This window comes from Ovis aries, chromosome 14, assembly GCF_016772045.2.
Source record: "Ovis aries strain OAR_USU_Benz2616 breed Rambouillet chromosome 14, ARS-UI_Ramb_v3.0, whole genome shotgun sequence".
Lineage (NCBI taxonomy): Eukaryota > Metazoa > Chordata > Mammalia > Artiodactyla > Bovidae > Ovis > Ovis aries.
Genome location: NC_056067.1, coordinates 18,545,457 through 18,558,571, shown reverse-complemented (window position 1 = coordinate 18,558,571; position 13,115 = coordinate 18,545,457). Strand labels below are relative to the sequence as shown.

The window sequence follows — 13,115 nt, the reverse complement described above, 5'->3', positions numbered from 1 at the left end:
GCTGAACTGCTGTTTTCACTGAATTAGAAACCCTTGGATAATATTTGATTTTGTTCAACTTCGTACATGTATTACTTTAATCTTTCAAGTTTTCAGGATCGTCTCCTCGAAGACTAGAATCACTCCAGCAAAAGCTACGCCTCCCCCCAGCCCAGGGAGCCAGTGAACACCTTCGCCCCGCCCACCTGCCCGCCCGGCCACGCCCTCCCCTGGCCACCCGCTCAAGTAAAGGCGCTCCCTTACCAGGCCCAAACTGGGACGTGTAGTTTTCTATCCCGGCGAGATCTAAGTAGTGGTTTCTCCTCTCAATGTTCTCATCCACGCAATGGTGGTAGCAGCCGGACTGCTCCAGATGGCTGTCACCCTGGAACCTTTCGGGGAAGGCAAGCGAGAGGGTGGGCCCTGGCCTCACATTGGGAGAGGTCTCACAAAGCTCCTGGGAAGTCACCAGACAAGCATTTCTGGACCCTCTGTTAATTTCGGTCTGGGTCTTGGGAGCCGGGGAGGGAGTGACCACTTCAGTACTCGGGCCCTGCTTTTCTTCCCCTGCCTGGCCTCCCTGGGCCAAAGCAAAGGAAAAAGTAACTGATCAAAAAGATGGTCCAGAGCCAGGCTTCTAGCCGTGTGCCCCCAGTGTGCGCCTGGCTCCCCAGGGGGTGGGGAGAACAGACGCCCCGAGCCATTGGAGTCGAGGTCAGCAAACTGGCAAAATCCAGCATGGGCTGTCCCAGTGTGTGTGTGTAATGGTGTGTGTGTGTGTGTGTGTGTGTGTGTGTGTGTGTGTGATCAAGGGTCTCTGTGATCTGCCCATGCTAGCTTGCCTCCTCCCTGCTCCCCTTAGAACAGCCTCCCACATCTGTAGCCAGCCTGGGCACCCCTGATTCCTAGCCCTCTCCTCACACCATGCTGCGTCCCTGCTTGGATCCCACCTTCTCTCTCCCCGCTGTGCTACTATTTCTCAAATCCCAGTCATTTCCTTTCCACATACACAGTAGATACTGATACATCTTCATGCCTCCCACGTTACTATTACATTATATCACTGTTTAACTCAACACGTTACTTTACTCAGTCTCTCTCTTTTCATCCCTCCCTCCCTTTACTTCCTTCCTTGCAGTTAAAGAAAAACAACAGGTGAAAGCTAATTGCAGTCTTACAATCCTTTATCCACATTTCTGAAATCCAAAACGCCCCAAAACAAAGATTTTCCATAACTCGTTTGGCAGCCAAACTTGCTCTAAACAGATGTGAAGGTAGCTATAGTCTTTATCTCACTTAGCGTGAATATTTATACATGTCCCTGCAGAAATATTTCTGTGCTAAATCCTGGGTTGCTGCTCAGACCTCAAACAGAAATACAGTGGGAGCACCTTTCTAAAACTCAACAAATGCCAAATTCCAAAACAAATCTGGCCCACAGCATTTTGGATGAAGCAACGCAGACCTACATTTAGGTATTTTGGAAAACTGAGCTTGATTTGTGAACCTGTCCTCTTAAGTCACACACCCCCACCCCCACTACCACTTCCCGCCCCAGGAGGCTGCAGACTGCAGCCTGGCTGCAGCCTCCTGCTTGAAATCCCTTAGAAGCTGGTACACAGCTGGTGCTCAACCCGTGCTTGGGACCGCCTTACCTGAGGAGGGCCCGCTGCTTCTTCTCCCAGCTTCGCAGCTCCTCAGCGGGCTTGGTCTCGGCTCTGGGCCTGGCGCTCTGCAGGTCTGAGTCCCATCCAAAAAACAAATGGGTGAGCTGCTTGCTCCTGTGCCCACCCACCTCCCGGCCCTTCCCAGGCTGCCTAGCACACAGTCCTTAAAAACTGGCCCACAGAAGCCTCACAATAGCTCTGTGGGGAGGGTTCTCCAAGCCAGGACTAAATAGAGGGGTCTTGCAGCTATGTGCCTGGCTTAACTCCTTCCCCAGACTCACCTCCTCCCAGACCTCTTAGCCACCTTCGAGGCTCGGCGCACTTGCCCACTCTCCCCATGCCCAGGCCCACCTCCAGCGCTTTGCTCACCCAGGGCCTTCCATCTTTAGCCAAACCCTGGTCCTTCAAGAACCTGCTCAAACCCCACTTGTCCACGGAGCAGCTCACAGGAAAAGCCCTAGGCTCCCCAGCCCCACCCCCGCACTCCTCCCATGTGGGCCCTGAGCCTCCCTGAGAGCCTGGAGTGGACAACCCCATGGGCAGCATGGCATGCCAGCCCTCACCGGGGTGATTGAGGACGATGCCCTTTTTGCTCTGGCTCCCATCGGGGGCCACCGTGAGCTTGACCCGCAGCGTCTTGCTCGATGTCGGGGAGTGGTTGACTGAGGAATCGACCACCTCGTAGATGGTGTGCAGCAGGCTGGTGATGTCCTGGATGGGGAAGGAAGCAGAAAACCACGTGCATTTAAAACAGAGGACTCGGAGGGGCAGTGCAGCCTGAAAGGCGGAAACCTCCCCAGTTCTCCCAAAGCCCAGCCTCAGGCAAAATCTAGGATGTCAGAGGCTCACCTGGACCAGAAGCAAGAGTGAGGGAGAGGGCAGGAGAATGACCTGAACGCACAGGAAGGGTGGTGGGCAGCAGGGCTCAGTGGCGCCTGGGCCCACGGAGGCACTGAATGGAAGTCGCTTCAGAAAGCTCATGCCTCGCAGGTGCAAAGTTGCCCCAAGGATTCTACATCCTCCGGACTTCCACAATGTCCTGCCAACACTAAGCCATTTCCCAGGGACCAGAGAAAGCTCTTTTGCCGGGCACTATTTAACAGGTAAACTGAGAGGAGGGGCTCAGATACTGTGGGCATGAGCATCAGCAGCATCTGCTTCTGATCTGATGAGCACCTTCTCAGTGAAAAATAAAAAAGTCCCTAAAGATGAACTCTTTTGTGAGAACTTAACCAAAACTCCTCTTCTCTCTAGACCTCAGTTACCCCCTCAACCAGAACAGGGCTCTCCAATCCTTTGGGTTGGGGGATGGAGGGGGGACCAGGCCCCCCAGTAGGTCCCACCCGCCACATCTGCCTAAGGTCCTTGGCCTGAGGGGAGGCTTCATGCTTTAAATGATGTTGGAAACCTCTAGAAAAGGTATTTGCCCTCTATAGGCCAGGCTCACAGACTCTTGTGCCCAGAGACTCTTCATGAATACAGATGGACTCAGCCCCCTGTTGTCCCCTCACCCATAAGCCTTTAGGCAGAGGTGACAGCAAGTACTGCCACGGCTCTGCAGTAGGGGGATAGATGACCAGAGGTGGTGGGACCAACTGCGTACATCCCCACCCACAGGAGGTGGCAGCCACCCAACTCAGCTACTTGTAATGTGACAGTGCTGGCTGAGGGTCATTCCAGAGAAGCCAGAAATCCAGAATCTCCTGTTACATTTTCAGAATCTTCGATACTGGCAACTAATTTTTTTCTTCCAACTCGGTTTCCTTCTGCCCCCAGCCCCTGGCAACCCCCATTTTATTTCTGTCTCTATGAATCTGACTACTCTAGATGCCTCATATAAGTGGACTCATGGAGTATCTGTCTTTTTGTGATTGGCTTCTTTCACTTAAAATAATGTCCTCGAGGTCCACCCATGTTGTAGCATGGGTCAGAATTTCCTTTCTTTTTAAGGCTGAATAATATTCTATTGTATGGATATATCACATTTTGCCTACCCATTCATTATTCATTCATCAATGGACGGGAGAAGGCAATGGCACCCCACTCCAGTACTCTTGCCTGGAGAATCCCATGGATGGAGGAGCCTGGTGGGCTGCAGTCCATGAGGTCACTGAGGGTCAGACACAACTGAGCGGCTTCACTTTCACTTTTCACTTTCATGCATTGGAGAAGGAAATGGCAACCCCCTCCAGTGTTCTTGCCTGGAGAATCCCAGGGACGGGGGTGCCTGGTGGGCTGCCGTCTATGGGGTCGCACAGAGTCCATGGGGACACGACTGAAGCGACTTAGCGGCAGCAGCAGCAGCAGCATCAATGGACACTGGAGTTTGTGCCCACCTCTTGGCTACTGTGAATAATGCTGCTGTGAACATGGATATGTGCAAGTATCTCCTAGAGGATCTGCTTTCACGTCTTTGGGGTATGTACCCCAAAGTGGAATTTATGGGTTATATGGTAATTCTATGTTTAATTCTTTTGAGAAAACTCCACTATTTTCCATAGTGCTGAACCAATTTACAATCCCACCAACAGTGCACAGGGGTTCCCTTTTCTCCACATTCTCATCAACACTTGTTATTTTTTGTCCTTTTGATAACAGCCATTCTGACTGTGAGGTAATATCTCATTGAGGTTTTGACGTGTATTTCCCTCATGATTAGTGATATTGAATATCTTTTCATGTGCTTATCAGCTATTTGTATATCTTGTTTGGAGAAATGTCTAGTTAGTCTCTGCCCATTTTTTAATCAAGCTGCTTGTTGTTGCATTGTAGGAGGTCTTTATATATTCTGGATATTAACTCCTTCTCAGACACTTGATTCTCAGATATTTTCCCCTATTCTGTAGGTTGCCTTTCATTCTGCTGATTGTGTCCTTTGATGCACAGAAGTGTTTAATTTTGATGTAGTCCAATTCATCTATTTTTGCTTTTGTTACCTGTGCTGGGCTGAAACCCCTGGGAGCTAGATTGGGGTTGTTGGGGACTGCCAGTTTGAGACCTGGGCTCCAGCCTCTCACTTGCTGGCTCACTGGGCATCCCAGCAATTCTAGCAAGGCCCACAGAGGACTGCCTCTTTCTTCTTCTCTTTCCCTTAAGCTGCCCCACACCACCACAATTGCCCACCCTCTCTCATCATCTTAGGAAGCCCATGAAGGCGGCATCATTATCTCTATTTTACAGATGAGGAAAGTGAGGTCCATCAACATCATTGCCTAAAGCATCACATACCAGGCCTGAGGCTCTGGGATGCCATCCCTGAGGGTCCCAGATGATTCAAGGTGCAGGAACAAGTGTGCTTTGGTAGTCCTAGCTGGAAAATCAGCCCTGTTGATTACACAGAGTCCAGCACAGAGGAGTAGGTGCCTGTGACTATTTATTGTACAAATGAACACCTGAAGGATGAACAGGTACTTTCTTCTGAGTTGGGAAGCTGGCCCAGATGCCAGCTGTAGACTGTGGTTGCAGTGAGGTGGGAATCTGAAAGCCCCAGCACACAGGAACAAGCATGCTTACGGCCAAAGTGCGTGGAGGAAAGTGGTATTTATAGCCAGATTTGAGGAGTGGCTTTAGAGCTAAAAATAAATCGGGGGAAACACCAGGCTGGGTCCTCCCTGAACTGGGAGCCAACCTCCTTGCTGCTTGGCAGGAGACAGACACCAGTGAAGGCTCTCCCTGCAACTGGGCTGGGGCACCCTCTTTGGAAATCTTCACATCCTTGCTATTCCTCATGTTAGCAGGGGGTGAAGGATAGCTGAATAAAGAATGAGAAAGCAGCGTCTGCCTGCAAGTTTTCGTGAGGCCTCCAAGGTGGGGGCAAACCCTTTTATGATCAACTCCTGAGACTCCCTCAGTCTCTTCTGAACCAGAAAGGAAGAGGGTGGCTACCAGGGGCCACTGCACGTGTTAGGAGAGGTGAAAGGCCACCACACCCCTGAGAAGCCCAGTCTGGCCTTCCCTTGAATTGCCACCTCCACGCATTTCTGTTACCCAGGCTTTAAGCCTGGGATGCATTCTCCTGTGAAGATAATGACTCCATTCCCAAATAGCCTGGGAGGGGGATGAGGGGCATGGAGGGAAGAACAGGAGCTTCTCAATCTGAAAAAACAATAACCCCTCACAGACAGCATGATAGCTGGAGGGCACTTGGTGTGTGTATGTGTGGCGGGGTGGGGGGGTGGTGGTCTCACCTATAGCATCCCCCATCTCCCCAGGGTCCCAAACCGGGAAGGGTCTCTGCTGCTTCCCAAATACTCAGGTCTCTCTGGGGGCTTTGCCTGCTCAGAATTCATTCTCTTCCCCAAATAACAGACCCTTGATTTCATTTTGTGATCCAAATCCATTCCATTTTTCATTCTATGTGACTCGCGTGTCAACTTTCCCTTGACTCCAGAATGAGCATGTGTACTCAGAACCAGCCATTAAAAGCATCACAAACTTGTGGCCAAAATGCTTCTGGACCAGCCATGTCACTCAATCAAAGCCGGTCACATTCAGCTGTGGAGCTCCACGTGACATTCTGAATTTGGGAGCGCTGCAAATAGGCTGGGGTATAGATTGAAACTACCAGTCATTATCTTGCCAACGGGAGAGACTGTTGATAATGAAGGAACACAGAGGAAAGAACCATGAGGAACAGCTAGTCCTGAAGACACTGAGCCTCTGGATCCAGCCGTGCCTGAAGTCAGTGCCCGTGGACTGAATTCTCAGTCACATGAGCCAATATGGTCCTCTCTCTCTCCCTCTCTTTTCTTAAAAACTTACAGTAGTTTGTACTGGGGTTCTGTCACTGACACCCAAAGAATCCTGAATGCTTGAAATTCACTCACAGCTTCTTCCTCCAATCTGTTCTAACATCCCCTAAACCACAGCCTGAGGAAGAGGTGCCCTTTTGTCACCTGGGTCTCTCCTCTGGCAGCTTCTCCTGCACTATTTACAGAGAAGAAAATACTAAGCCCTGAACCGGGACAGGAAGATAAGATAGCAAAGTTTCAATTCTCCCTGGGAGCAACCTGAGGCCCTCAGGTGCTGGGCAAGAGGCAGGCGTGGAGCCAGACAGGCTCCTCTCGGGTCTCTGCGGATCTGTTACAGGCCACACACCTGGGCCCCCTGGGGAGGGAGTGGATGTCAGAGAGAAACAGGGCTGAAAAGGCAACAAGGAGGCAGAAAGGAGGATATCAAGGCCCAGGCAAACGAGAGGCAGCAATCATCAGCAGTAACTCAGACGAGGTCACGCGCCAGCCTAAGTAAGCCCTCCCCTGGCTTCCCTTAACACCTGAATTGAAGTCAGATTGCCAGCTGCAGCCTCCGAGGCCTCACACGACACGTCCTGCTGGCTCCTGGCTGCAGCCCTGTCTTTCCAGATAAGCAGCCATCGCACCAGTCTCCTCTGGGTCCTTAAACACCCTGGTGCTCTCATTCTCCCCAGCCCGGGGCTCTCCCCCAGTTTGGTACCTGCAGGGCTCAGTGCCCAAGTCATCTCCTCCAGGAGGCTTCTCTGGTCACTCCAGCCCATCTCATTCCTGCGCATGTGCTAAGTCACTTCAGTATCATCCAACTCTTTGCAACCCTATGCACTGTGGCCCGCCAGGCTCCTCTGTCCATAGGATTCTCCAGGCAAGAACACTGGAGTGGGCTGCGATTCCCTTCTCCAGGGGATCTTCCTGACTCAGGGATCAAGCCTGTGTCTCTTATGTCTCCTGCATTGGCAGGCGGGTTCTTTACCACTAGCGCTACCTGGGAAGCCCTTCTTAGTTACACCACTCCGTTTATTCCTGTTACTGAACAGATCACAGCTTACGATGATCCTACAATGGTTCAGGCTCTGCTTCTCTCAGCTGACTGTGAGAGCTACATGGCTAGGAATTGCATCTGTGCCATTTCCCCAAAGCGCACCCAGTGCACAGGAGGTGCCCGCCGTAGATGCGCCGTCTGCAGACCGAGGTATAGAGGAAGGTGAGAGGAGCCCAGGGAGGAAAGAGATGTGGGAGAGGTTTGAGGGGAGAGAGAGACACATGGTCTGCAGCGAGGTGCCGGGTGGGGTGGCGGTGGACAGGCTTGTAACAGAGCCGCTGGCAGCACCCTGGGGGCTGGGCTGCTCATTTTTGCATCAGTGTAGAGAGGCACTGGGTGCCCAGCCCACCCCAGCTCCTGGGCAGACTGGCCGAGATGGGAAGTGGCTTGGGGCGATCTTGGAGCTCCAGGACCACAGAGAGAAGGAGGCTGGACAGACTCTGCTGGGGACCGGGTCCCCGTCTAGGGAGGTCTGGGGCCCTGCGCCTGCCTCTTGCCCCTCCCCAGCCGAATGGTGCCCAGAGCAGCCTGGCGGCCCTTCCTCTCTGTCGCCTCTCCCTTCTCACTGGTTTCCATGAAGCTCCCAGGGGCCTCACTCCTGCCCTCCCCACCTGCCCTGAGGAGAGGGGAAGGGGCAACAGGGGTGGGTGCACGATGAAGGGCCCTGCTCCGGGGGCATGGCCTGGCAGGAGGCCCAGCGGGTACACTCACCTCTCGGGTGACCTTGCCGTTGTTGTCAAAGTCGTACAGGGTGAAGGTCCACTCCTGCCGGCTGTCTTCCTCCACAGACACGTCACACTGCAACTCCTGAATGTAAACAGACAACAAGCATGCGTGGCCGGTCACTCGGCGCCTGGGACACCCGGAGGCTGGGTCACAGGGCCGCCAGCCTCCCCGCTGTCCACCCCAGACCCTGTGTGAAGGAGAATGCGATGACCAAGACATGCCAGGCCTGGGAGAGAGGCCAAGCTGGGCTGGGGAGCTTGGGCCTGGGGAGAAGGGCCTGCCAGTACCAGACACTCTAGGGTCTTCAAAGGCCGAGGAAACACAAGGGAGGGCCCTGGGAGGACGCGTGTGGCCTCAGGAAGAATGAACTTGGAGCCGAGGGCAGAAGCTACCGGAAGACACATGGGGTAACTTAGCCATGGGCAGCCACACAACCTGGAAGGCAGGATGGGAGGAGTGTTAAGAGCTGAAGGGTCAGCCCCAGGTGCCAGCCTGGGCTTGGCCCTCTGCAGTGGCGCGACCTTGGACATGGCCTTTCTCTTCTCCGTACCTTAGTTTCCCCTCATGCAGACTACGGAAGATGATGGTACAGACCTCAGAAGGTTGTTGCGAGCATTAACTGCCCCGCACCATGTCCCCTGAGCCCCTTCCACGTTCCCCTGTAGCTGTGGCGGGCCACTCCCCACCTCGCTCTGTGTGCCGAGGTGGCCACCTCATGGGAAGAGCTGACTCATTGGAAAAGACTCTGGTGCTGGGAGGGATTGGGGGCAGGAGGAGAAGGGGACGACAGAGGATGAGATGGCTGGATGGCATCACTGACTTGATGGACGTGAGTCTGAGTGAACTCCGGGAGTTGGTGATGGACAGGGAGGCCTGGCGTGCTGCGATTCATGGGGCTGCAGAGTCGGACACGACTGAGCAACTGAACTGAACTGAACTCCCCACATCCCACCTCAAGCGTCCAGCTTCCCTGCCTGAGGAGTCAGGGACTGAAGATCCCCAGGAACCAGAACGAGGAAGGGGCCAAGCTGGGGAACACATCTGGGACTTTCAGCGTGGCTCTCTGGGGAGCCCTGGCAGCCAGAGCCCCGCTGCCCAAGGCCTGCTCTTGAGCCAACCCCCACCGCCCCCAGTGACAGGCACCCCTCCTTCCCTGCTCCCTGGGGTCACCTCCCAAGTCCTGTCTCAGGGTCTGCTTGGAGAGAACGGGACAAATAACGTAAGCCGCTTGGCTCAGAGAAAAGCCCAATTAATGGTGGTAGCTGCTATTGTCTTTGCTGGAATGACTAATACAGCAATGACATCATCACTGTGGCTCCCACAGCCCGAGGTGTCCAACCGCAGGGACCGTGAGCAGGGAATCGGGGAGCTCCGTCACTGGCCACCTGCACGCAGGGGCTGGCTGATCCCCAGACAGAGAAGTCCAGAAAGGATGGCCGTTTGGGGAAAGAGAATCCACAAACAGCCTTTTAGGTCCACAAGTCCTATGAAAACAAGTGAATACACCCCCATACCATCCAGTTCCATGTCTTGCCTTGGCCCACTTTTCCTTCTGCAGGAGGACAGACTCAGTGCCCCCAGAGAGGGGCGGTGCCTGGCCTCCCAAGGCTGGCAGGAGTGAGCCCCAGCACTGCAGCCCTGCCCCAGGCTTCTGCAGCTCACAGCCAGCTCCCTCTAGCAATTCTCGGGCGGCCCACGCTGAGTTCAAAGCCGGCCTTCCCTCAGTTGTGACACGCCTGTCTGATACCTGCCAAGTGCCTGCTCTGCTCTCCAGCACTGTCCTGCAGCACTAACCCCGCACACATGCATGTACACAAGTGTGTGTGTGGACACGTGCACACACACGTACATATGAACACACACACAGACATACGTCTACACACAGATACACACATCTGCATACACATTCATACACACACGCACACCTGATGCCCTCTCCCAGCCCCTCCACTTGGCTCCAAAGACAGCTCCGGTCAGAAGTCCAGAAACGTGGGTCAAGTAACTACCCCCACCTCCCGTGACCTCTGTCACATACGTCTTCTTGTCCCCCCAGCCCCGGACTCTCAAGTGAGTCCTCCTCGGAGACCATGGGTGACTCACAGGCATCAGCCGGCCCCTATCTGGAAGCAGACCCACATGGGCTTCCAGGAAAGATGTCCGAGTCTGGGCCTTTCCTCTGCCCTGGTCTTGATGTTGGCTTTGCCAAGCACCCCCAGAAGACCCGCAGAGACCCAGGATGGAGGGCTCAGGAAGAAGTTAGCAACCCCAGCTCCTCAACGAGACGCTGCCTGCCCCCTCGGCTCCTCGGTCAGGAGGACGCAGGGCCCTTAATGACCTATCTCACCCCCTCTTCTGCATCATCTCCCCTTTGCTATTCCCACACAGCCAGCCAGCACTGGCAAGCCTCCAGGCCTTCTGCTCTTCCCTCGGCTGGGAGTGTCCTCCTGATCCCAAAGGCTCCCCCATGCAACACCTCTCCCCAGCTCCTGCCTCTATGCCCGGAGGCTCAACACAGACACTTGCCCTCCCCAGCTTCTGCCTGCAGCCCTGGCTCCCACCTCAGGGCACTGTGCAGAGTTTGGGATTGCCAAAATGCCCATCACTCTGCACCCTCTGAGCTGACTTAGGGGACCTCTCTGTCCCCTCTCCACACTCTCAGATCCCCATCACAACACTGACCGTGCTGTTATTGGGCCTGGGTCACTCATCTGTCCCCCTGACCACACTGTGCTCCGTGAGGCAGGAACAATGCCCCCCACTGCCAGGTTCCCTGGAACCAGCGGGTGTCAATCCCCATTGCTTGGAAGGAAGAAGGAAAGTACTTATTCTGCACTGGACACCTTTTTAAGCACCTGAGATGCCTTAATTCATCATGTTTCCGACATCCCAGCAGATAGATATTGTCAGCAGTCACCAACCTTTTTGGCACCAGGGAACAGTTGCATGGAAGAAAATTTTCCACAGACCAGGGGGTAGGGAATGGTTTCAGGATGATTCAAATGCATTACATTTATTATGTACTTTATTTCTATTTTTATTACATCAGCCCCACCTCAGATCATCTAGCATTAGATCCCAGAGGATGGGAACCCCTGGATAAAACGACTATCGCCATTTTACAGGGCAGGCAAGTGAGGCAGTGGCAGAGGTGGGAACTGAACCCCCGTCTGTGGACCCCAGGGCTCTGTCCTAGTGATTTTGTAGGGGAGACAGAGCAGGAAGGAGGGAGGGTGAAAGGAGGGTGGGGATAGGCCGGTAAGCTCCCCGCGGGCAACCTGGGTCTCCCACTCAGCACCTGGACCTGTGCTTGGCACACACGAGGAGCTTAATATACCATCTACAGAGGCAGGACAGAAGGACTGTGGGCTCTGGGCGGGCATGTCTCTTTTGCTGTCGACCATCTCAGTCCCACCTGGGCTTCCCATGCGGTGCTAGTGGTAAAGAACCCACCTATCAATGGCAGGAGATGTAAGAAATGCAGGTTCAATCCCTGAGTTGGGAAGAGCCCCTGCAAGAGGGTTTAGCAACCCACTCCAGTATTCTGCCTGGAGAATCCCATGGACAGAGGAGCCTGGCGGGCTATGGTCTACAGGGTCGCACAGAGCCAGACACGACTGAAGGGACTTAGCACACACACACCTGAGTCCCAGAGTGAGGGACCTGCCCAAGGCCTCCTGGTCACCTGCCCGACCTGAGAGCCACATTGTGGCCCCCTGGACAGCCTGGGAGGGAGCTGGTAGCAAAGATCTCCTTCACCCACGAGGAAACGGAGGACCAGAGAGGAAGTGCCGGCAGTCACGGCAGCACCGGGGCCAGAGTGCCGTCTCCCCTGTCCCCTCTCCTGTCCTTCCCCCAGACCAGCAGCCACCGCCTCTGGCCACCAACCCCACGGTGAGAGGCCAGGGACCTGAGCTGAGAGGGGAGGGCGGCAGGGAGTCCCCAGGGCCTGTGCCGAGCTGGGGCAGCCGCAGATGTGGCAGGAGGAATGGTTGTTCATGGGGGAGGAGAGGGGCCGTCACATCTGGAGGGGCCTCAGCATCCGCCCCATCAAAAAGCAGCACCGGGCAGAGAAAACTCTTCCGCCCAGGGCTCAGCACCAGGAAAGGAAACTTACTTCGAATTTCAGCTGTTTCTTGGAGCCCGGGCAGGGTTCACCTGACTTCTCCATCCTCTTCTCATCTCCGCTGGCCAGTCCGTCTGTCTTCTCCGGAGGCAGGGCTACTGCGGGGGGAAGGAATAAGGGAGCAGGCATGAGTTGGAGGGCCCCGAGCCGCCCCAGGCCCAGACCCTGTGGCTCTGTCTGGAGGCCATCCTCACCACAGCGCAGCGGACCCGCTCTGCCCAGCAGCTTTGCTAGAGTCAAATCCCCTCCCAGGGTGCCTCTTGGCCAGCCGCTCAGGTTGCCCAGTGAGCCTTGCAGGCCTGTGTTTTCTGTGGCCCAGAGAAGCAGCCTGAGGCCACCCACGGCATCTTTGGCCCAAAGAGCAGGTGAGTGAGGACAGAGCGGAGCTTCTGGAGACCCCAGAGGGAGCTCTGGACCACGGCCGCTTTCTGCAGTCTCCCTGCCTTCCCTGAGAACACTGCAGTGACCTCAAAGATGGCACCCGCCTGGGCTCAGCATGTCGCACACTGGTGGGTGGTCAGGAAGGGGAACAGAAGTGGGGAGTGACGGAAATGGAGGTCACTGAGGTAGGGGAAGCACACATACACACACGTGTGCGCACACACACACACGCATGCACACCTTGGTATCTTCAGGAACCAGCTCACCCTGGGCCTTCCATTCTGCCTCTGCTCACCTAGAAGGGCCTCCCTCTGCCAAAAGTGTGGAGTAGAGGGGTCTCTGGTCCTTCCATGCCCTCCCAGGAGCAGTGGGAAGGTAGGCATGAAAAGCTGGTGGTCTGTGGACATCACTTTCCCGTGAACACCCCCAAGGGGTGCCAGGGCACAGGG

At 54.9% G+C, this 13,115-nt stretch overlaps 1 protein-coding gene across 1 annotated transcript in view; it reads right to left on the bottom strand.

Annotated features, from left to right (window-relative positions):
• The window catches only part of NKD1 (NKD inhibitor of WNT signaling pathway 1), a 106,509-nt gene that overhangs the window by 15,446 nt on the left and 77,948 nt on the right, over positions 1 to 13,115 (bottom strand). The window contains exons 5-9 of the mRNA XM_027977825.3: positions 12,277 to 12,383; positions 8,148 to 8,243; positions 2,210 to 2,357; positions 1,635 to 1,719; positions 244 to 371 (exon numbers count right to left, since the gene is read on the bottom strand). Coding sequence (XP_027833626.1) covers positions 244 to 371; positions 1,635 to 1,719; positions 2,210 to 2,357; positions 8,148 to 8,243; positions 12,277 to 12,383 — 564 coding nt within the window. The remainder of the gene's footprint in view (positions 1 to 243; positions 372 to 1,634; positions 1,720 to 2,209; positions 2,358 to 8,147; positions 8,244 to 12,276; positions 12,384 to 13,115) is intronic.